The 22,748-nt window shown below is 39.6% G+C and overlaps 4 protein-coding genes across 4 annotated transcripts; 2 read left to right on the top strand and 2 right to left on the bottom strand.

Annotated features, from left to right (window-relative positions):
- The first annotated feature begins 433 nt into the window (after positions 1 to 433).
- On the top strand, positions 434 to 6,606 carry scyl3 (SCY1-like, kinase-like 3). Its single transcript, XM_072438519.1, has 14 exons — positions 434 to 724; positions 816 to 997; positions 3,279 to 3,464; positions 3,555 to 3,668; positions 3,755 to 3,811; positions 3,892 to 3,994; positions 4,068 to 4,179; positions 4,257 to 4,334; positions 4,440 to 4,579; positions 4,654 to 4,839; positions 4,945 to 5,121; positions 5,194 to 5,322; positions 5,411 to 6,120; positions 6,286 to 6,606. The coding sequence occupies exons 2-14, from the start codon at positions 833 to 835 to the stop codon at positions 6,346 to 6,348; spliced, it is 2,220 nt and encodes a 739-aa protein (XP_072294620.1). The 5' UTR covers positions 434 to 724; positions 816 to 832; the 3' UTR covers positions 6,349 to 6,606.
- Positions 6,607 to 6,734: 128 nt separating this feature from the next.
- firrm (fignl1 interacting regulator of recombination and mitosis) lies at positions 6,735 to 12,360 on the bottom strand. The gene is made up of 22 exons (XM_072438073.1): positions 12,264 to 12,360; positions 12,080 to 12,184; positions 11,851 to 11,991; positions 11,614 to 11,776; positions 11,373 to 11,457; positions 11,159 to 11,297; positions 10,827 to 10,916; positions 10,699 to 10,763; positions 10,471 to 10,619; positions 10,277 to 10,406; positions 10,017 to 10,203; positions 9,647 to 9,729; positions 8,918 to 8,969; positions 8,597 to 8,686; positions 8,224 to 8,409; positions 7,922 to 8,041; positions 7,758 to 7,853; positions 7,584 to 7,697; positions 7,411 to 7,515; positions 7,237 to 7,317; positions 7,031 to 7,168; positions 6,735 to 6,938 (listed from the first exon to the last, which is right to left on the bottom strand). Exons 1-22 carry the CDS (start codon positions 12,327 to 12,329, stop codon positions 6,735 to 6,737), a joined length of 2,589 nt encoding a protein of 862 aa, XP_072294174.1. The 5' UTR covers positions 12,330 to 12,360.
- A 3,111-nt stretch (positions 12,361 to 15,471) lies between these two features.
- Positions 15,472 to 16,369, bottom strand: LOC140353809 (14 kDa phosphohistidine phosphatase). Its single transcript, XM_072438556.1, has 3 exons — positions 16,117 to 16,369; positions 15,638 to 15,762; positions 15,472 to 15,567 (listed from the first exon to the last, which is right to left on the bottom strand). Exons 1-3 carry the CDS (start codon positions 16,337 to 16,339, stop codon positions 15,475 to 15,477), a joined length of 441 nt encoding a protein of 146 aa, XP_072294657.1. The 5' UTR covers positions 16,340 to 16,369; the 3' UTR covers positions 15,472 to 15,474.
- Positions 16,370 to 17,340: 971 nt separating this feature from the next.
- LOC140354209 (E-selectin-like) lies at positions 17,341 to 22,052 on the top strand. Its single transcript, XM_072439149.1, has 15 exons — positions 17,341 to 17,417; positions 17,487 to 17,550; positions 17,626 to 18,024; positions 18,146 to 18,250; positions 18,344 to 18,535; positions 18,838 to 19,023; positions 19,135 to 19,308; positions 19,418 to 19,597; positions 19,774 to 19,959; positions 20,065 to 20,238; positions 20,348 to 20,527; positions 20,605 to 20,781; positions 21,226 to 21,405; positions 21,495 to 21,627; positions 21,707 to 22,052. Exons 1-15 carry the CDS (start codon positions 17,415 to 17,417, stop codon positions 21,762 to 21,764), a joined length of 2,391 nt encoding a protein of 796 aa, XP_072295250.1. The 5' UTR covers positions 17,341 to 17,414; the 3' UTR covers positions 21,765 to 22,052.
- Positions 22,053 to 22,748: the final 696 nt, after the last annotated feature.

Genomic DNA, 22,748 nt, shown 5'->3' on the forward strand with positions numbered 1-22,748 from the left:
GGTGTACAGTAATCCCTCATTCGACCTACAATAGACTTAAGTTGATTACATTTAATAATAAAACATCTTTAGGTGCAGATTGGACAATGATGTTATTTCTTGTCTTGAGAGAGCAAACTGCCCACAAAAAAGAAAAGATTAAACTAGATTCTGCATTTACATGACGAAAGGGTGATTACCCACCTGCGTTGTCTTGTCTCGCACCACACCGGAAGCAACCATTAACAAACTCCGGAAGCAACCATTAACAAACTCAAGCATGTTTTAAAACAGTCAAAGAAAATATACACTTGCGTAGTAGCTTTATTGTCAGCGCAGACAAATGCCAAATGGTAAAATAAATCAAAATAATTGAACGAATACTATTTTACTATCGTTTTAAATAGTTTGTGCCTGTCTTATAGCGGCTCTCACCCCTCGACACGTGGTTTGGTCCTACCCGGAAGAAAGATTTGTGTTTACAGCGCAGCCTCCACTTCACGTTAGCGCTCACACTTCACGGCTACTTATGCTTTTATTTCACTTCCAAACTATGCCATTTTGAGACATCTTCTTGGGCAAATGTATGCGACACCACAGTAAACATGCCTTCGTTGATAAAGAAGAAGGGCGATTGGAAAGTTTAGCGATGACAGCTGGCTAACGTAGCTAGAGGTTAGCCAGCAACAACCAGGAACACACGAGCTAACTTTAACTGTCGTGGCACCGTCGTCATTGTTTTGAGGTATTTGATCGCTGCGTTTGGCCTCGTGCGGTGACGTTTAAAGTGACTGACATCGCCACTAAGTGTAATTTGAGCGTGTGTAACGTCCCAGGGCAGAGTGACGGAGCCATGGGAGCGGAGAGCAGTGCGGTGTGGAGCTGCAAACTGGAAGAGCCGCTGCTGACGTTCCCCTCCGGGCCGACCATGTACTCTGCCGTGCTCCAGGACACCAAACCCGCCTCCGTGTTTGTCCACAAGAGAGGTAGCGAGGACAAAGTCAATAAAGCTGCCAAGGTATTCATCTGACACGTGCACTCAGACACGGAGTCCGTCGCAGAGCTGACACCAATCATTTTGCGTTGATATTTTAATTGTTTAAGTGCATATGAAAGCCTAGGCGACACATTTTATTCTGAAAGTTTACATGATGGGGCTGTATCTAAAATCGTGCATGGTTTAAAATTGTACTTCCGGGTTCGACATGAGCAGCAGATGTGTCATGTATAAAGGTAATTCTGTAGTTTTTTTAGCACATGACAACACCTTTTATTTTGATGAATGAAAGTTTATGTTGTCAGAAAACTGATCTTTGAACGTAAAATTGTCCATTTTATTTTGGAGGAAATGTTGTTTATTGATGATAAAGTCTTATGCTTTAAAGTCGGTGCCACTTCCTCTAATTTGCAACTGTTACATCTTAAAATTCATGAAAACCATAAGCACTTCAACCTCAATAAAGATAAGAAAGCGTCTGTTTTACATTGCACCGTCTGAACCCTCAAACTGCATTGTTTATTCATTAGGGATGTAAAAATAACCAATGTATTTTGTAATATTGATTTGTCAAAGGTCTGACAATAATATTGTTGACTGTCATAATATATTGAATAACAGACTTCTTTATTACATGTATTGTTTGTTGCAGCAATAGTTGGAAAAAGACCTGAGAGAACAAAAATAGACCATGGTTTAAAGGAAAAAATAACTAATCTACATAACCAAAAACTCCAGGATGCTCTGCTTAAAGTTGAAGTATCGTGCTCTGGTCAAAGCTGGGCAGGGACTGGCAACTTTCTAAGACGACTCCTTCACCATAGGAGTTAACTTGGCAAAGCAAATTTATTTGTAGAGCACAATTTGTACACAAGGCAATTCAAAGTTTGTTCCAGTTGTGTTAAGCACTTTGAATTGCCCATTGTACGAATTGTGCTCTACAAATAAACTTGCCTTGCCAAGATAAATACTTTTTCCTACTTTCAAAATTCACGTCTCTTCATCTACTTCTACTCTATGCATACTTCACACAACAGGAAAAATGTATTGAATCACAAAGACATGACAAATCACAAAACGGATAAAGAAATAAAAGCTAAGAGTGCAAATAGAATAAACAAAACTGTTTTTAGCTTAGAGTTGAACATTGTCAGAGTAGAAGCCTGTCTCACATCTTCAGGGAGACTGTTCCAGATTTTAGCTGCATAAAACTGAAACACAGATTCCCCATGTTTAGTCCTGACTCTGGCACCAGCTGGAGGCCGGGCCCTGAGGTCTTCAGAGTCCGAGACTGTTATGTTAGAATAATTAGATATGTTTTTTTGTTTTTGTTTTTTGTTAAAACACCTGGCCACATGTGTCAGTATATTAGTGATTTTTTTTTTTAGAGCAACAGTTTTATTGGGAAGACAAAGTACAATTCTAACTCTTTGCTTTCTGCTCACATTACTCATATCAAATGTAACTGTTTACGTGACATTTCAATAATGTGATAACTCCAGAATTCAGATGATGATCACATTTTTTGGTGTGTATTTAAATGTGGCCAGGTACAATTGTAGGCAAGGCAAGTTTATTTGTAGAGCACATTTCATACACAAGGCAATTCAAAGTGCTTCACACAGCAGGAAAAATGCATTCAAATCACAAAGAAATTACAGAAACAGAAATACTGTAAAATTAATTAGATAAAAAACACCTAGTCAAATCCAAATTTATCTGACCACATTGGCAGGCATTCCAGACACTCCTTCCCATATTTAATTGACATTGCAGCATGACGGGTGTCTCCGGGAAGACCTTTTAATTTGAATAAATTTAAAAGGTGCTATCTTTAGGCTAAAATTTAAAGGTGCTATCTTTAGGCTAAAATTTAAAGGTGCTATCTTTAGGCTAAAATTTAAAGGTGCAGGGTACTACCTCAAAATAGTCCCAGATAATTTATATTTAAAAAATAATAAATGAAAAATAAAAAAGGATAACTTGTAAATAATTTAAGACATAAAAGAGAAGAGTGCAAAGAAAAATCCTTTCAGTCATATGCGCATTAGATTTGAACATTGTCAGAGTAGAAGCCTGTCTCGCATCTTCAGGAAATTCCAGATTTTAGCTGCATAAAACTGAAATGCAGATTCCCCATGTTTTGTCCTGACTCTGGCACCTGCAGGAGGCCGGTCCCTGAGGTCCTCAGAGTCCGAGATGGTTCATATGGCACTAACATATCCAAGATGTACTTTGGTGCTAGGCCATGGAGAGACTTGTACACAAGCAGAGCTGCTTTAAAGTATACACTTTCTTGCAGCACCTGAAGACCCTGAGACACCCCTGTCTGCTGCGGTTTCTGTCCTGCTCGGTTCAGGACGGAGGAATCCATCTGGTGACGGACCGCGTACAACCTCTGGAGTTGCTGCTGGACAGTCTCTCCGCTGAGGAAATATGTGCAGGGCTTTACGATATTTTGCAGGCACTGGTCTTTTTACACGAAAGGGTAAGTAGCCTCAATTATTTCCCAGATCTGTAGTTTAAAATGAAATTAAGAATCAAGCAGAATTTTAAAAGTCGGCTTTTTCTTACACAGGGCAAACTGAGTCACAACAATATATGCATGTCATCTGTTTTTGTCAGTGAAGATGGTCACTGGAAGTTGGGTGGAATGGAAACCGTGTGCACATTTTCTGAAGCGACTCCTGAAGTACGAAAAACTACTGATTTGATACAAACCCTTTTATCTGCTGTGGTTTTCTGTTGGAGTGTAACTCTTTTCCTCCCCTTCTTCAGTTTCTTGCAGCAATAAAAAATGTTAGAGACGACAGTTGTGTTCCACCAGAAGAACGGGTAATTCTGTTCTTCTTTTTTTTTATAGCTTTTTCCTTATATTTATCACACTTTTTCTGAACCTTGATTTTGTACAATAGGTTGAAGGTTTTGCCATGCTTCCCGAAGAATATGCTTATTCCAGAGACTGTTTCTCTTTTGGGGTACTGGTTGATGCCCTTATCCCTTTGCTGGATAGTTATGGTAAACACAACCCACTTCATTGGTGTCCGTATATGATATGATATTGTTTAACCTTGATATATTTTTAATACAGTAACACAGGAGCTGGTGGACAGTTTAAAGAAGTCTTTGCTTTCTGGTTCTCTAAATCCTGACCCGTCGCATAGGCCACCACTCACCTCTCTGTTAACTCATGACTTCTTCAGGTTTGTCCCATTATTTGCACTTTTATCAAACTGTATCAAAACCGTACATATTTATTATTAAAGATTTCTGTCAATAGAAATGACTTTCTGGAGGTGATGAACTTTTTGAAGCGTTTGACTTTAAAAACAGAAGAAGAGAAGAATGAATTCTTTAAGTAAGATACTTAATTCAAACTTGGGAGCCAATTAACAGTTTTATGTTTGTATACTGAGTGCAATGTTTGTTAGGAATATCTTATCTTATCTTATCTTATTTGCAGATTTTTACTAGACCGTATCCAGAGCCTTCCTGAGAAGCTTATAGCCTCTCGCCTTGTCCCTGAACTGCTCACCTCTCTCGTTTTAGCAGAACCTATGGCAGTCAGAAGTTTCCTCCCACATCTTCTAAAGCCAAAGACTGGTGAGTAATCGTGACACTCGTATCATTAGTGTGCCTGAGTATGTTTATTGTATGACTCTGAAACTCCTTGGCAGAATCCAGTGTTGGTGAAAGCTCAGAGGAATGCTTGCTCTCTCTGCCCCTTTATCGAAAACATGTAACTCCTCAACTTCTGAAGCTCTTTAAAGTCAAGGAGGAACACATTAGGATGGTGCTGCTGGCCCACATCCACATCTACTCTGAATTCTTCTCCCTAGAAGAACTTAAAAATCAGATCCTACCTCAGGTATTAGAGTAATTCTATTTTATAGATCTCTTTGTAACTTGATGACAGAGGTTTGTGTTTCGGCCCGTCAAATGTTTAAAGCTCCTGCTTGTGTTTGTACCTCAGGTCTTGCTGGGAATGAGGGACACCAACGATGCCCTGGTTGCGATGACTCTGCAGAGTTTGGCTGTGCTGGTGCCACTGCTTGGAGCTCAAGTCGTTGTTGGAGGAGAAAGAACCAAGGTCTTTAAACGCAATACCCCCAACTTTAGCAAGTCAACTGACGTCACCCCTGAAAGTAAGTATTTTACCCTATAACCCTGACAACTTTTCTTATCAGAGTTCAAATACATCTTGTATCTGTTTGTAGATTCACCTGTACACAACATTGGAGTCTGTCAGCCTCAGATTGCCCAGCCAACGAAAGTCCTGAATTTGTTTACCAAATCTACAGAAGAGGAAGTCTCTTCGAAAGTTGCCCCCCTGTCATTTAAATTGGGTAAAGAACTATAATGCTTTTACATGACATACATGTAAGTGCTGCATAATGTATTACAATAAAATACCTATGGATTTGTGTATCTTAGATGTCAGCAGGCAGCTGTCCCTTTCGTTGAACGGATTTCATCACAATGAAGTGGAACCACAGCCATACATCCCAAAGCAGCCTAGCAGAGCAGAAAGACCAGCAGAGGTTTGGCCTGACTGGAGTGACCCTGAGGACGCAAACATTGGAGAGGGCCAACCAGTTAGGATTCAAATAGATTCCTCTGCTGGAGTAGCACCAGACAGCAGAATCACACGACACAGCACAGAGGAGCCCTGGGATGACTTTGAAGACACTGAACCTACATCAGATCTATCTCCGACTGCTCCTGACCCTGTTAAAATAGAGGCACCTAAATCAGTGAACATGACACCAACAAAAAAACCTTCTTCCAAACCCCTAAATATGAAATCCACATTTCAGCAATCCCCTCAGAGCAATGACCGTCCCTCATGGGACAGAAGCTGGACACAGACAGAGGATTCACACAAGACATCCAATCCCAAACTAATGTTAAAAAGTGGGTTGGGTGAGGAATTCACGATCAAGGTGAAAAGGAAGGTAGAGCAGGACCCTGAGCTGGACTTATTTGCAGACATGGTGCCGGACATCAAACTGTCATCTCCAGCTCTACTCACAGAGATGAGTGAACCGTCCACATCTAGGAGTGAAAACCCTAAACTACTAGATCAAGATTTATCCAGTGATACTTTGTTCAATGCAAAGTTTGCTGCTGCCAGTACAACTGAGGTGAGTATGTGAGATGGGAATCAGTAAATTATTTTAATACCATTGATACGTGCACTTATGCACAGCATTCAATACACACGAAGAAGAAGTTGGATATAGATTTGTCAGTTTAATCCACATGATTTTTTAATTTTTTTTGCAAGTGATATTTTTCTTTTTCGCCAGAATGAAGCTGATGGTTGGGACGATGGTGCTGACTTGAACTGGGAGGATGAAAATGCCTGGTGAATCCACATCTTTTAAACAATCTGCAATATGAAGGGAAACATTTTCTGGACTTTCACTTAACTATGGGGAAAAAGGATTTTACTGGATGTACAAACCTGTACCTGCTTTGCCATTTGGGTAGCTTGGGCGCTTTTTGTTTCTGTGCCATAGTTTTAACTGGAATGAAGGTTTAATCAAGGGGGTTGCACTTTGAATCTATGTGAAATAAAGTACATAATTTATTAGTATGATCGTTTTGAATAAATATTTTGTTAAGTTGTTTTTTTTGTCACAGGTTATTGAAAGATGCCATTCATCCTTTTGTGCTTCCAGTCTTATTACAGCTCTAGACATGTTTTGGAATAAAAAAGATTTATTAAACTATAATACATACACGAAAAGACATTCTAAGCACTGTGCTTGGCTTGAGAGATGTCAGATATGAGCTTGTGTAGCTCTTCAAGTCTGGATCCTAACCACTGAGGCGTCATGTGCTTGTCACTTTTGTCCTCTAAGAGGCGCTGTAGAGCCTTCAGAGCACTCTCAGCAGTTTGGAGGTGTCTGCTATAGTCATCTTCACTCATCTCGTGACGAGGCCTCTTTGAACATGGCTATGGACATGACAGAGGATAAAATAAACCAGAGAAAAGTTTTAAAAGATACAAATATATATTTTAATTCAAGGACCGCAAGCCCTTCTTACCTCAGCTTCAGCATTGGTTTCCTTGTTCACTGACACGGAGTCGCCATCACTTTCAAGATTCTCATTAAACTGGGCTAACACCAGACTTTCCATCTTGAGTCTTTCAAGTCTTGATGGTCCTTCTTGTACTCTGACAGTCTAAAACAATACATTGGTTACCGGTTCATTATTGCACCACTCTAGTTAATTTACCGTGACAGACTGACCTTACTCAAATAGTTCACCACCAGTGCCTTTGTCTCTTCCTCAGACAGACTTTCAGAAATGACCTCTTCATGATTCGTGCTCTGAACAGGAAGGAACCACTTTATTTTTTTACATTCCAAATGTATTCACTTTATTGGCATTTGCAATAACAAATTAGGACAATTGCCGAGTACCTCTGCAAACTGGGAAAATGCATCAAGCGCATGGTGCTGTACTAGCCAAGACGAGCTTATGAGGAGCACCCGAAAAAGACTGCTTAATCTTGGCAGAATATGGTTCTGTGGGATGAAGAAATGTATGTTAAATCAATAGTGTGAAGTTATTCAGTTTCAAAAGGTCCAAGCACCTGACTGTCTGCTGGGACAAATATATTTCCCAACGAGGACAAAAACTCCAGAGTGGCCAGTAGCAGTTCATCCACAGACTTTAGAGACACCACAGCCTCCACACACAACAAGGCCTGAAAAGCACTAGTGAGTGGCACATTTACCACAGATCTGTAATAAAATGATGTGAATACCTGAAGAATAACTTGAGACTCCATGTTCTTCACCAGAATTGCAGATATTAAAAGGAGGAGCTCCAGAGTACGCTGGAGCACTGGATGCGATTTTATCTGGTAGAAAACAAGTATGTCACATAATCCTTGCTCTTCATTAACTTTGGGGTAAATCCTCATCTCACCTGGACTGGGTTAATTCGTAACCAAATCTGGGTAATCATCTTTCCTACAGTTTCTGTGCGTTGCTCTTCTGTAGTTGTCTGCCCTCGAGCCACCGCTAAGAGGCCTAACAGCACAAGGTTCTGCAAAGATATAACTGCTATCAATATAAACTTTTTGCTTTCGCGGCTCCACACACCAAAAGGATATTTCTGTCTTCAGTTTGTTACAAAAGAAGCTGGGCTCCCACACCCCCAAGGTCAGGGACAAGTTGCGTTTGATAACAAAAGTAAAACAAATTATTTACAAGTATAGTTTTTCTTACCATTTTGTTAACTTTTCCAAGCTTATAGACATCGTTTTCCCAGTCACTCAAAATAGTTTGAGCAAGAGCGATGATGCCAGACTCAATTGTACTCCGTGTTTCCTGAGAAAAAGCTTTCAGGTGGACATGACTCCACACAGGCAGATTCTCCATCGCTGAAGGTGGGAAATGGTCCACAAACTGTAACTAAGAGGCATAACACAACAAACACACACATACAACTCATTACTCGTACAGTGTTCACAACTTTAAGGAAGGTGGAGAGAGAAATATCCAGGAGAAGATGATCCATCATTGTAAATAACGAGGATAGGAACACAAGAACCCTAAAAGACGTTTGTGCAGTACTATATACATTTTCTACATCTCTAACCTGATGAGTTGGCGTCATGAGGAAAGCCATTCGTCTCAGCAACAGGCCCAGGTGTGAGGATTGGTAGGACTCAGTGGTTCCAATTTTCACCTTGAAGAATGAGGAATTTAGAGTTAAACATAGGGACAGAGTGATAGTAGCAGGGGATATCATCATTATACAAAATGATAGAAGATGGCACTGTGTTACTCAACTGTAACGTTTGGAGTTACACTTAATGTAAGTCATGCATGTAGTTAAGGTCAAGTGAAAGTAACCATATTGTAGAGAGTATGTTCTGTCATCAGTGCAAACAGGTCATTTTCAACAGTCACTACATACCAGCTGAGCGATGAGGAGGGCATGATGCAGACACAGTTCTGCTGTCCCATACCTGCAGACAAGGACACCGTCGATGATCAATAATAATCCTCAGCACTTTTTTAAACTAAAAAACTGCTAAAAATCACCAACTATCAAAATAAAGAAAATCACAATACAGAGCTAGAAAATAAAAGATAAAACAGTGTATGATGTATCCTGTTACAATGAGGACATTTTGTACACATCTGTTAAAAGGAAATTATCAAGCAGCTGGACGGTGCCCCACTTTCAGTCAAATCAAACATTCTGGTATGAATCAGGCCGGATTTGTACTCCAAAACAATAAAGAAAAATTACCCTAAAATTCAACCACCAACCCTGGACTTTTTCTTTTACTTTATTGACCACTTTAAGTCCATAAAACTAATTTTTAGCTTAAATTTTCAGAGAGGAAGTATATCAATCCAACAAATGCCAAAACTAGTGTCAATCAGACCATCCTCCAGACACCAGATTTACTGCTCTTACGCTCTGCTCTATCTGATATTTCTCTGTTCAGAGCTTATTCACACTTACTTTACTCACAGTAAAGCCAAAACTAGAGTTCACTAGATCTTCATAAAGAGTCCAGACAATTGTTTGTGCTCCAAAAGGTTTAGGAACAACTTCAATTTGAAATGGGGCTCATTTTAGTCAGGTGTTTTAGGGAGACATAGGCCCTCTTGATATAGGAACAGAAAGACATACCGTGCTGTGAAACACCAAGTGTCTATTGCCAACAAAGCAGTGTGAGTGTCAGCCTGTAAAACAGCACGAACTAAACACTGCTCCTGAAACGAAAGAACAAAATGAAGGCAGGTTTATACGACAGATCGGTTGACAGAAAGAAATCAGTGTGCCAGAGTAAACAGTGGATAAAATCACCCAGAGGCAGAGAAAGTGAAAGAACAACTTTGTCTGAATGGGTGGAAATCCTGCTGATTTAGAGGTTTAAATGTGTTGTGTGATAAGCTCTTTTCTTTCCCACATTACAACTTTAAGTCTACCATTAAGAAGTAAGTCAAAGAAAATTATATTCAAGTCATTACAGCAGAAGTAGATTCAAATGCACACTAACCAGCAATCCAAAGTAATCAGGGGGAAGGGCAGCCACGCTGGCACAGAGATGAACACAAACGTGTTGGTGAAGTGTAACCAGATCCTGAGCCTGACCGTTCATCATCACCCCCGGCAACAGCACCGGGACCCTTTGCTCAGTGTAGCATGTCCGGAAACAATTCAACACAGCTTCATACAGAGGAAGCCTGAAAAGTTCAATATTAGAAATTGGATGTGCGGTTTGTCTCTGAATTATTTGGGGACAACATTTACCATCACCTGTGTGTTTCTTCTGAAAAGACACTTCCCGTGTACCACAGCCGCTGCACTTCCTCTGGTTGAGAGCCAAGCTGATCCATGACACTCACCAACAGAAGGCACTGAGGCAGCTCATGCTCAGGAACTAGTTCTGCGCGAGTAAAGATTTGCATGACGAACTGGAACAAGTTTAAGAATTTTCAGTTAAAACACACTTAAATCTGGCTGGAGGGCCACTTCAGCGAAGGCCCGTAATGGCAGCAGCTGGAACAACAGGGCGTCCAGTGGAATCCGAGCAGCAGCATTCAGCTCCTCAGATAAACCAGGGAGCAGCAGAGGGGCACTCAGGCTCGGTGGGAATTTACTGTGGAACATGTACATGTATTGATGTATGGCTCTTTGCTCTTGTATGTAATGATAATGATATATTGAAGAATAAATACCTTAAAATCTGGAGGTAGAGTTGATAAAAGCAGTGACAATACTTTGTCATAAAAATGCCAAACTCCTAAAAAACAGGATAAAGATTAAGATTTCTAACATCCAGAATGACAGGTTTTGTTTTTATTACCTTTATGTAATGAACCAATGCGTTTCCAAAGAATCTGCACATCTTTGCAGATTTCTGAAACAACTTTTGTTCAGTGGATTGTGCAGTCTCCTACAAAAGGAAAACTGAGAATTACAACAATGGCAGCAACAGAAGATGACGTCTACCTCTGACCTCAGATAGTCTGAAGACAAAGAGCAGGCACAAGAGTACTGTAAAGTCAACTATACTAAAACAGCACAGGTACAAAAACAATGTGAGGGAAAAATCACTATTCGACTCATTACAGCTCTTAAATATAATGCAATAATAGAAGAAAGTTTAATTAAATAAATGTTAAATTGGGTTTCTACCTGCAAACCAGAAGACTGCATCTGTTCAGCCATCTCCAGACAATTTTTAAAGGAAGTTAACATGTTGTCACACAGGGCAGTACTGATGTCTTTGTGATGAAGATGCTCCTCCACCAGTGAGTGGTACTTCAGGCTGTGTCTGAAAAGTTATTGAAACCTTACAGTTATTCAAGCATCATAAACCCAAATCATGTGCAAGTAAATAGCCACTGACTTTATAAGAAATTTCCACGTGTTGGCGTGAAGTGCTATGTCCAGGTTGGATATAATTGAGCAAATATCCAGAAGACTGTGGATGACTTAAAACACAAAAATAACCATCATGTATTATACATGGAAACTTTAGTTAGACCAAACACACTGACAGAATAAGATGGTGGCGTTACAAAATGACAGGTATCCAGAAAATAAAGTGTACCTGTGTATAAAAAAAAAAAAAATTGTACAGTACACACCAGTAACAATGTCAGAGACATCTTTCTCTGAGGCACTGGTGTCCACAGAGACACGGTCCAAGACCTCCAGCAGGCCCTTCTGCACAGTGTAAGCTGCTTTAAACAGGGACTGCAAAAGATCGGCCACGAGGGACAGACGGCCGCAGTAAACCACCTCACTATCCTAAAACCATAAACAAAATTTAAAAAATTGACACGCAATAGGAAAGCACAAACACAATAACTACAATAACTTACCTTACAATGTTGAAATGTGTCCTTAAGAATTTTCAAGACACAAGTTGGTAAAGAACGAATGGCATCTAAGTATGGAAGTTCATCCAAAGAGCAGACATGTCGCACACACGCCGACAGGGAATCAATTATCTGCATCATTGACTAAAAACAAAATTCAAGACAAGTACTATGTTAATGATGAACACGTGAAAGCAAGTGGGGTACGGTGTGCATTATACCAGTATTATACCTCCAGTATTCCTCTGAGAAAAGAACACAGTTCTGTGTTTTGGCTGGACAACCCTCCGACCTGGTCCAAGATCTCCTTCACCATGCTGTCGAACACCGTTACGGCCTGGGCACAAGTGTCACAACAGAGGCCATGTTATATAGAAGTGAGACATCGTTATACTCGGATAATGTAAGTGCTTTACCTTCGGAAGGACCTTAGAGAAGCACTCCTTTTCCAGCTCCGACAAGCCAATGTGGGGCAGGAACATGTCTGTGATTATCTTCAGAATACCTGTTCAATGTAAATGACCAATTAAATATGTAGAACATAGTCACAAACCTGCAGTAAATATTGTCAACATTTCAGGTCACATTACTGTCCCTGTCACTCACGAATTTGGTCGCCCCAACTTTCTGACTGGTGATGCAAAGAGTGAACCCACAGTTATGGTAAATGCACCAGAAGGTTTATTTGTACACGTGTATCAAAGCATGAAAAACAAGCTAAGCTAGTCTGCAATCTTGGCTCCAGAACACAGAGCACAGAGTAACTACAGGGGGAAGTTTTGAAAGCACTTAATGGCACCAGTTATTCGCATTAAGCAAAAGGATATGGCGAGTTTGGGGAGGACAGCCTTGAGCTCCTGGCGACATGTTTCCTGACTCCACTGAATCACCTCGTCCAGGAGAGAAGTGTTGGTCTGGGACATGACGGCCGCCTCCGGGACACATCAGCACCTCAGACTGCAAAAAAAAAACATGACTCACTGCAATTAAAGTCATCACAAGATCATTAAAAAAAGGTCTACAAAGACTTCAGCACACAACAATCTTCAGACAGAACATGGGCTGTGTGTTGTCGTGGGGAGAAGTTAGCATAACAAAGATTTAGCTTAATAGCATTTTAAGTTTGGTAAAGATAAGATAGATACGCCTTTATTTGTTGTCAGAGTTCTTACCATAAACGCAAAATTTGGGGTTATTTCTTACTGACGAGAGTGTATGATAAGAGGTTTGTACTCTTCTGTGACTATGCAAAATAATACTAACTTCTGTGAAACACAAAGTTGTAGGGAAAAGAAGACCACAGTGCGCGCGGTTGTTTTTGTCGGATGTGATGCAGAAACCAAAGCTGATCGTTGATTGGCCACAACCAGTCACATGTCATTAGGCTGGTCGCTGATTGGTCATAAACAGTCACACGTCATTAGGGACTCTTTGTAGAGCATTTCATTCATGAAGGCGACTATTACTAGTATCTTTTATTCATAGACACCTTTCAAAACACTGAAAAACTCACTACAGTGGGAAATGAAAATAAATAATTGAGCCTGGATTTGAAGACTCACTTACAATAAACGGGGGGGAAACAATGTGATGAAGTCATAATAATCTGATGGTCTATTTATTTTTTCTTTGATATGGAGACACATGTTGTAGTTTGTAAACACACATGGAAATAGGCTTTTTTTCATTCGTATTCTGTTCCCTCATTCACCAACACACATATGCCTTCAAAATCACTGGAGGCAAGGGGGTGAAGTGTCTTGCCCATGGACACACCAGCAGCACTGGTTTGAACAGGGAATACAAATCTTTGGGTATGTGAGCATTGGTTTGGTGCTTTCCCACTCATGACTTTGTCCAATTTAAATGTTTTTTTTTTCCTGCTTTGATTCACAAATTAGGATCCAAAAATACTTTTACTGTCAGTTACACGCTCAGTCTAATCGGAGCTTCCTACACTTCCTTTGGGCAGTTCAGTTGCGAGTTCATCTGGAATTCCATTGTTTGTTGATATGATCTAAACGGTTGCTGTAAACCCCACACTTGCGCCGTTGTATTGTTTCTCAACAGTCGAGGTGTGAGCCGCCACTGCTTCAGGAAGGACCATCACGCTTTATTATGTCCCCAAGGGAATTGCATACTGTACATGGATCTCAGACAGGATTAACACATTTCAGTTACAAATCGCTTTACACATTACAAAGGCCTTTAGTGTTTAATCGAGATGGGGCATGAAAAATATGATTGATCTCTACTCTGCTCTTTGGTAAAGTAGCCAACATATGTAAATGTCGTGTCAATATGAATGATCAGCTTAAACATTTTGTGAATGGCCATTTCTTGTTACGAAAATACAATATACAGTAATCATCAGAAATATGGCGTTGTTCGTCACCATATTAAATCTGAAAAGCAACTAATTATCTCTGGCTGTCTTTTTTTTTAGAGACAAAGTAGAAAAAAATAAGTTCAAAAGCATATGTAATTTTATGTCAAGTTGGTAATATAGACTGTGTAGGGCTGCATTTGAATGACCCGTGTCGTTCAAATATATTGTAAATCGGTGGTTGAAAAGTAGTTACATGGCTTAAAAACTTACTCAATAACAAGTATTGCTGCCAAACCTGTACTTAAGCAAAGGTATGCAAGAAAAAAAGTCTACTCAGAGTACTAGTTACCTCAGAGTTACCTTTCCAACAGTTTCAGAATCATTTAAATTTATACAAAACTTGATTAAATGAACATAAAATAAGCAGGATTAAGATATTTTAAATGGCAATCTGAAAATTGCTTCTTGGTGCTCTTGCAAATCAGAGCAGGCGATGTTTGTTTCAATACTCAATACTCAGTGATTTTAAATGTAACTAATTACAATTTAAAGTAAAATCTACTCTTCTAAAAGTATCTTTATAGCACGAGTATTTGGAATGAGTTACTTTTTGAACCACTGAACATAACATGAATGGTATTGACTCAATGTGATTTCTTCATCTTTGATCTCACTATTTCTACCAACTACATCCAGCTCTTTTCAGAAGTATGAGTGCATCTTCTCCCTGCTGAGCTGACCCCCAATCTGTAAAGAAAAGAGGTTATCCGTGGAGAGGAAACTGGCTCCAGATTTGAGGTGAGATTTCTAAGGAAGATCTCATTGTTTGTTTCTAGGAGGTCATGACGTGAGGTCACACAGCACCCGCCATAACTGAGGCGGGAGAACCCAAATTTGGTCTTTGGAAGAGCAGGAGACAGTAGTCCAAAAACAAAAAGCAAATATCGCTGTGTAATAAAAAGTTTGATAAACTATTCCATGCAAAAACACCTAATTCAGTGTGTTTGAAACTTATTTTTGTTCATAGAAAGGACAACGACAAAGATATATAATTTTTCATTGCAACTTGTTTATTTACACAGTTTGTTGGTGATAAAAATCCAGAAAGATGAATTTTGTTGACAACTAATATGCTGTGGTTAATTTTACCTTTCTAAGATACCAATGAAAATGAAGTGAACCACCCATTTGTTTATTTAATTCTGAACAATACAACTTTCCTTTCAGGATAAGTGATTTCCACTTCCTGTATGGACTTTACGCCTGGCACATTTCCACAAAAAACATCACACTGGTTTTTATTTTTTGTCATCAGACCAGGTGACATCATAGCCACTAAAGGCAAGCTTCAGCTTCTCTGCAGACTCGGCATGGTCAGCTTTGCCAAACGCCTAAACAAGAGACTTTGTAAGGGTCTTGTACATGTAGACGTATAGGTTGTTTGTAGACTAATAGACTTACAGTTGATTCACCAAAGACTCTAATTTTCTTGTCAGAGCTGTTGTGCTCGATCTTCCCTCCTCCAAGACATTTACACTCCAAACCCAGGGCCTCCATGGCTGGACTCACTTTCTCAAAGATGTGATCTGAAAGAAATATGAATACACTGCAGGGGAAAAAAATCACTGACTTGTCATGAACTATATTTATATTTTTCGTATTTTTATATGACAATTATGGCAAATCTAAATCCAAGATCCCCCATATTTTAAAGTAACAGGTAAAGTTTATAGCTCTTGTTGAGGAAGTTGCACGGATGTTATTCAAAAGCCCACAAGTCATGGATCTATTATATTAGATAGATGTGCACGACATCTATCTAATAATAAATATAATAGATCCATGACATCTATTCAAAAACGTATGCGTAATTGCGCACGCAGCTGCGGCAGGAGCTTCTGGCGCACTTCTACAAACACAGTGGACTCAAACCTACTTACTGTGGTACTCTGCACTTTTCGTGCCCCGAACTATATGCTTAAATGCATCGCCATCTTTGGATTTGATACTTAATAATATGTATTTGAATGTTCCCTCTGGATCAATCTCTACATCGGGGACTTTAGCCAGAGTGTCTGCCATTGTAGCGGACGGTCCAGTCACTGCTGCTCCAAACACGGACAGATGATTCTCTGCAGCGCAAGTGAAGATTGAGCCGTGCATAAAACACGAGCCTTGTACGGTCTGACCGGGTCTGACGCGCTGCTCTTAAAGACACACCCGGAAGGTTTTCACTGCCGCACCAGAGAGACTCGCGGGCGCCTTCTACTGGCAATAAACGAGAACTGCAAACGCAACATGCCAAAGTGACCGACTTTTTCTTATTTTTAAGTTTTTATTGTTTGTTTTGCCAAAGACGTTCATGGAATTTTCTCCTCATATGTTAAAGTTGTCAGTTTAGTCCTTAAACTAGGATCACAGCTGCAAGTTTATTCAATACTTTTGGAATTTAAAGTCCAGTCGAACATTTTTTATCTTGAGGTTTATTCAAATTTTAAATATGAAGCAGTGTAGCATTCACACAGTAGTAAAATGGCCTTATGTCCTTTTTTCCATTTGAAGTTCAGAAGGTGATCATCATCCAGTTAAAACAGGAAGGATGTGAAATGTCTGTGAGAGCATTTGAAGGCGCCTCGGCGTTTCCCGTCTGTGCCACTGAACAAAAAGGAATAAGATTAAATTTTTATTTTGCAGAGTGTTTCAGTTTTATATTTTGATATTTTCGTGTGAATTCATAAATCTCTCTACTTTCTCTTGAAATGTAAGCTTCCATGTAGGCAATGTAGAGACTATATAATACTCATCCTTGGCCAAACATCACTAACATTTGAATGAATAAATTATCATTATTGTACATTACTAAATATAAGAGAATAAAATGTATATAACGTTATCATTTGCAAAAGGAGAAGCTATAACGCAAATACTGAATACCATCCCATATTCTTAATCCAACAAGTTTAACTATCTAACAACATTTTAACAGACGTCAAGAATGTCAATAAGAATGAAGAATATTTCCGGGATCCCTGGTGGGATTAGGCACTCGGGGTGAGGGGGATTTCCACTAAAAATCCCAGTCATGATGTTACTTCCCGGAAAAGTGAAAGTCGCTGGAGGAGACTATAAAAAGCAGTAATAGGGTCTGCAAGAATTCAGATGCAACTTACTGCTGTGCAGCAAAGACCTCGCGTTACAAACGACTAAGAATAATCAACTGGATATTACACACTGCAAAATGGTAAGTGAAGAAGATCAGTCATGTATTTTCACAGTATTGGTGCTTATAAAACTCATACTTTTCCATCAGTTAAGCTTTGGACCAGGACAAACTTCTACTTCAGGGGGGATCAGTTTGGTTTGTCTTTTCTCAGGTATGTCCATTCCAAATATTCTTCTTTGTTCATTCATTCATTTTGTCACCTAACAAACATCCTTTTAATTTTTAGCTATACTTTTTTGGACAAGCGTCAACTGCTGGTCTTACCACTATTCAGAAACCACAATGGACTGGCAACAAGCACGGACCTGGTGCCAGCAGAAGCACACAGACATGGTGGCCATCCAGAACCTAGAGGAGATAGCACACCTCAACAGCTGGCTGCCCAAGAAAGACACTTACTACTGGATCGGTATTCGCAAAGTTGACAATGTGTGGACCTGGGTAGGAACCAACAAGACTCTGACGGAAGAAGCCAAAAACTGGGCGTTAGGGGAACCCAATAACGGCAACAAAGATTCCATGGGGAGTGAGGACTGTGTGGAGATGTACATCCAGACACAGTATCAGGCAGGCAAGTGGAACGATGAGAGATGTGGGAAATTCAAGACTGCCCTGTGCTATTCAGGTGAGAAGTTAGACATTTACCCTGACACATTTCATTACTGTCAACAGAGTATAAGCTATTGTACACATAAAGGGCTTGAATGTAAATAATTACTAATAAGAATTACTTTTTTGTTATTCAGCTGCCTGTCAAAATGATTCCTGTTCGTATGGGGAATGTGTGGAAACCATCAACAGCCACAGGTGTCAATGCAATGAGGGATTTTTTGGGGAAAAGTGTGAGAATGGTAAGAAACTTGAGTTGAAGGCTATTTGCTTTCCCTTTTTCATTCTTCTGTGTAAAGTCTTCATATATGTATTTATGTATTTTTTGTTGGCAGTGATTTATTGTAACGAAACTGAGGTGACGGGGCCGGACAATGGAGGAGTTAACTGCACTCACAAGTACGGAGACTTTGCCTATGGGTCTGAGTGCCAGTATTCCTGTGAGGAAGGATATCAGCTGAGTATGACACGACCTCTTAAATGCACCGCCGACAGAACATGGTCGGATCAACCTCCCACTTGTGAATGTAAGTTGATACGCTTTTGTGACCGATGTAACATTAGAATTAAGAGTACATCAAAATAGTCGTATAGTAGTATTTGTAGTGCGCTCACTTGAGTCATCAATTAGTATCTATAATGAGCCATAGATGTACATTATTTGACCTTCATCTCAAATGTTTCCACTGTTCATCGGACATTTATTTAATAAGTCATTATAGTAATTATTGTGACAGCTCTAGTTTATTTTAGTGAACATTATAGGGGTAAATTGACTGTACCTGACATATTTTATCATCTTTCTTAACATGTATTTTGTCCTCTACAGTAATACAGTGTTCAAAGATGTCCAGTCCACAGTGGGGCTCAGTGAGATGTTCAGGTCCTATGGGTGCCATCAGTTTCCAGTCCACATGTGAGTTTACATGTGAAGAGGGCTATGTACTCAGTGGATCGGACACTTTGTCATGTGGGGCCACAGGACAGTGGAATGCAACACAGCCATCTTGCACTGGTAAAATTCAAAGATCCCTAATTCAGATTATATTAGATATATATTCTGGAAAACACATAATCCCTCACTATTTATACATGACTTTATATATTTTTTTTTTTTCATGTTTAGCTGTTGAGTGCCCCGCTTTACAAAATCAAAGTAATCTCAACATCACCTGTGGAAACTTCAGCTTTGGAGGTTCATGCAGCTTCAGTTGTGCCACAGGCTTCAATCTGGTGGGAGCCAAAACCACAACGTGCACTTCGTCTGCAGAGTGGAGTGACAGCGTGCCATTCTGTCACGGTAAACGCGCACAGTGAACATTTCCCTCACTTTTGAATAGGCTACTGTAAATGTTCTGCTTTGTGTGACGTGAACGCATCGGTCTAAGGTGTGAATGTTTATGTTCTAGCTGTGCAATGTCCTGCAATCCCAGAGATGGAAAATGCCATTGTAAACTGCGAAGGAAATGCCAATGCGTACGGAAACTCCTGTCGCTTCAGTTGTCTGCCAGGATATGATCTGGTGGGAACAAAAGAATTGACATGCACTTCATCTGCAGAGTGGAGTGGAACTGTCCCGTACTGTAAAGGTAATAGTCCAACTAAGTTTACATCATCCAATTTAAAATACACCATTGTTGATTGAAGTGTATATGTTTATTTCTTTAGCTATACTGTAGTTCATTTTAGTGAACATTATAGGGGTAAATTTACTCTACCTGACTTATTTTATCATCTTTCTTAACATGTATTTTGTCCTCTACAGTAATACAGTGTTCAAAGATGTCCAGTCCACAGTGGGGCTCAGTGAGATGTTCAGGTCCTATGGGTGCCATCAGTTTCCAGTCCACATGTGAGTTTACATGTGAAGAGGGCTATGTACTCAGTGGATCGGACACTTTGTCATGTGGGGCCACAGGACAGTGGAATGCAACACAGCCATCTTGCACTGGTAAAAGATCCCTAATTCAGATTATATTAGATATATATTCTGGAAAACACATAATCCCTCACTATTTATACATGACTTTATATTGTTTTTTTTTTTCATGTTTAGCTGTTGAGTGCCCCGCTTTACAAAATCAAAGTAATCTCAACATCACCTGTGGAAACTTCAGCTTTGGAGGTTCATGCAGCTTCAGTTGTGCCACAGGCTTCAATCTGGTGGGAGCCAAAACCACAACGTGCACTTCGTCTGCAGAGTGGAGTGACAGCGTGCCATTCTGTCACGGTAAACGCGCACAGTGAACATTTCCCTCACTTTTGAATAGGCTACTGTAAATGTTCTGCTTTGTGTGACGTGAACGCATCGGTCTAAGGTGTGAATGTTTATGTTCTAGCTGTGCAATGTCCTGCAATCCCAGAGATGGAAAATGCCATTGTAAACTGCGAAGGAGATGCCAATGCGTACGGAAACTCCTGTCGCTTCAGTTGTCTGCCAGGATATGATCTGGTGGGAACAAAAGAATTGACATGCACTTCATCTGCAGAGTGGAGTGGAACTGTCCCGTACTGTAAAGGTAATAGTCCAACTAAGTTTACATCATCCAATTTAAAATACACCATTGTTGAAGTGTATATGTTTATTTTTTTTTAGCTAGGTACTGTCCAGTGCTCGAGGAGAAACCAAACCTAAAGATAAACTGCAGTAGAAACCAATCACCTGGGTCGACCTGTAGCTTTAGCTGTGAGCCCGGCTTTCAGCTTCAGGGAGCAGAAACCCTCCGGTGCTTAGAAGATGTCCAGTGGGATGAGGCCGCGCCAACGTGTGAAGGTATTAATAACAGTATCAATAAAGAGTCATAGATGAAAATTATTTTGATGTTCAGCACATCAAATCTCAAAGCACTACAAATAATATGAACTAACACAAACAAAAGTTACACAAGATAGATATTGAGCCCATAAAAATACTGTTCATCGGACATTCATTTTCTATTCATTTCTTAAGATGGACCTAGTTAAGTTTTAGTAAACATTTTAGAGGTAATTGTACTCTTACTTGACAGGTGATTTAAGCATTTTTAGCATCGTTTAAGCGCCTGTCCAGTGCCCGAGGGAATTAATTTGATAACTTAACGCATTAATGAAATATTAAAGCAAATTAAATGCTTTGTTGTTGCTAACTAGAAGAGTGTTATTCTAAAGTGTTACCAGAAGTCATGCACCTGCTGAAATGGGTTTGTATTTATCATTTACATCCGTTTGATTTTTACAGCTGTTGTTTGTCCAATCCTGGCGGCTCCACAAAACGGCCACATCAATTGCTCTGTCAATGACTCTGTCTACAACTCTCAGTGTGCCTTCAGCTGTGATCAGGACTACACACTCCACGGGCATCACATACTAACCTGTGGTCACTATGGCAACTGGACAGGAGACACACCCACCTGCAAATGTAAAATGTCACAGAGATTTGATATTACAAACAGCCTAGATGAGGTAATTGTTTAAACCTGGCTTATGGGTCACATTTTGTATTCACAGCCGCACCGTCCCAGGCGGCTCTCATCGCCTCCAGAGTGGCAGCAGGGGGCGCTGTTTCACTGTCCGGGCTCTCTCTGGCCTTGTGGATCCTGAAGAAACTCAAGAACAGGGCATCAAAGTTTGACTTAAGCAGGTGAGATGAATGACACTGAACTATTGTATTTTAATTTGTTTTTTATGTCATTACTTACCCTTTCCTGTTGTTTCTGCAGCTCTGACATCGACGTCCCGCCACAGCACTACAAAAACAGCATTGACAGCCTCATATAGAAGGTGTATTGTCAAATATACCGTCCATATAATTAAAGCCATGCATGTACATCATTTTGAATACTTTGAAGCAGACTTTTTTGCTTTTCTCTGTAGTTTTTTGTTTTTGTTTTTTGTTTTCATTTACTATTTATATGTATTACTCCTAAGGGGTTCTCTGGAAATCATATTGGAGCATATTGTTCTACACTGTTACAACTATTACATTCATGAAAAACTGTGAAAATGCTGCTCAAGATTAGTGTTCATACTATTTATTTAACAGCAATTGTTATTGTTATCTGTGAATCGATGAATATTTAAAGTAAAAATACATACGGTAAATAAATACTTAAAAGATGTATATTTTTTTGTTTTTGAAACACACAGCAACAAAAATTACATAACACAAAATGACCTATTTAAAGATTTATGGAAGAAAATTAAATAATGAGAGGAAAACATTTTTTTATACATACATGGATGTACAAATTTAAATTATCTTATGCATACATACACACACACACATACACACATACATTTTCTCTTATGCTTATATTAGAATAATAAATAATACAAATAAATAAAACAAATAATAAGAAAATGAAAAAAAAATTTAAAAAAAGGGGGGTAGGGCTGAGTAGGACATATCGAATTCTAAATATGTAAAGGATAAGGGTGAGCAGATAGTGAACTATGTTGCATCTAATGGAAAATGGTTAAAGCATCTTATGGTGAGAAGTATGAGTCCCATTTTGTCCTTTGCTTGTTGAACTTGTCCATTTTCAAGTTGAGTCTGGCGGTTATTTTTTCCATGTTGCGTATGTCAGTTGTGATGTCCGTCCAGTCCTTGACCGTCAGGGCAGCTTGGGTCATCCACTTTTTTGTTATTGCCTTCTTCCCAGCGGCCAAAGGTATGTTCCATAGATATCCATCCATTATGTTCATGGCAGGAGTTTTGAGACCAAAATACATTATTCCAAATTTGAGTGGGATAGGGGTGTC

Source organism: Eucyclogobius newberryi, unplaced genomic scaffold (genome assembly GCF_026437365.1).
Source record: "Eucyclogobius newberryi isolate DKJ021-1_F unplaced genomic scaffold, fEucNew1.0.hap1 SCAF_9, whole genome shotgun sequence".
NCBI lineage: Eukaryota > Metazoa > Chordata > Actinopteri > Gobiiformes > Gobiidae > Eucyclogobius > Eucyclogobius newberryi.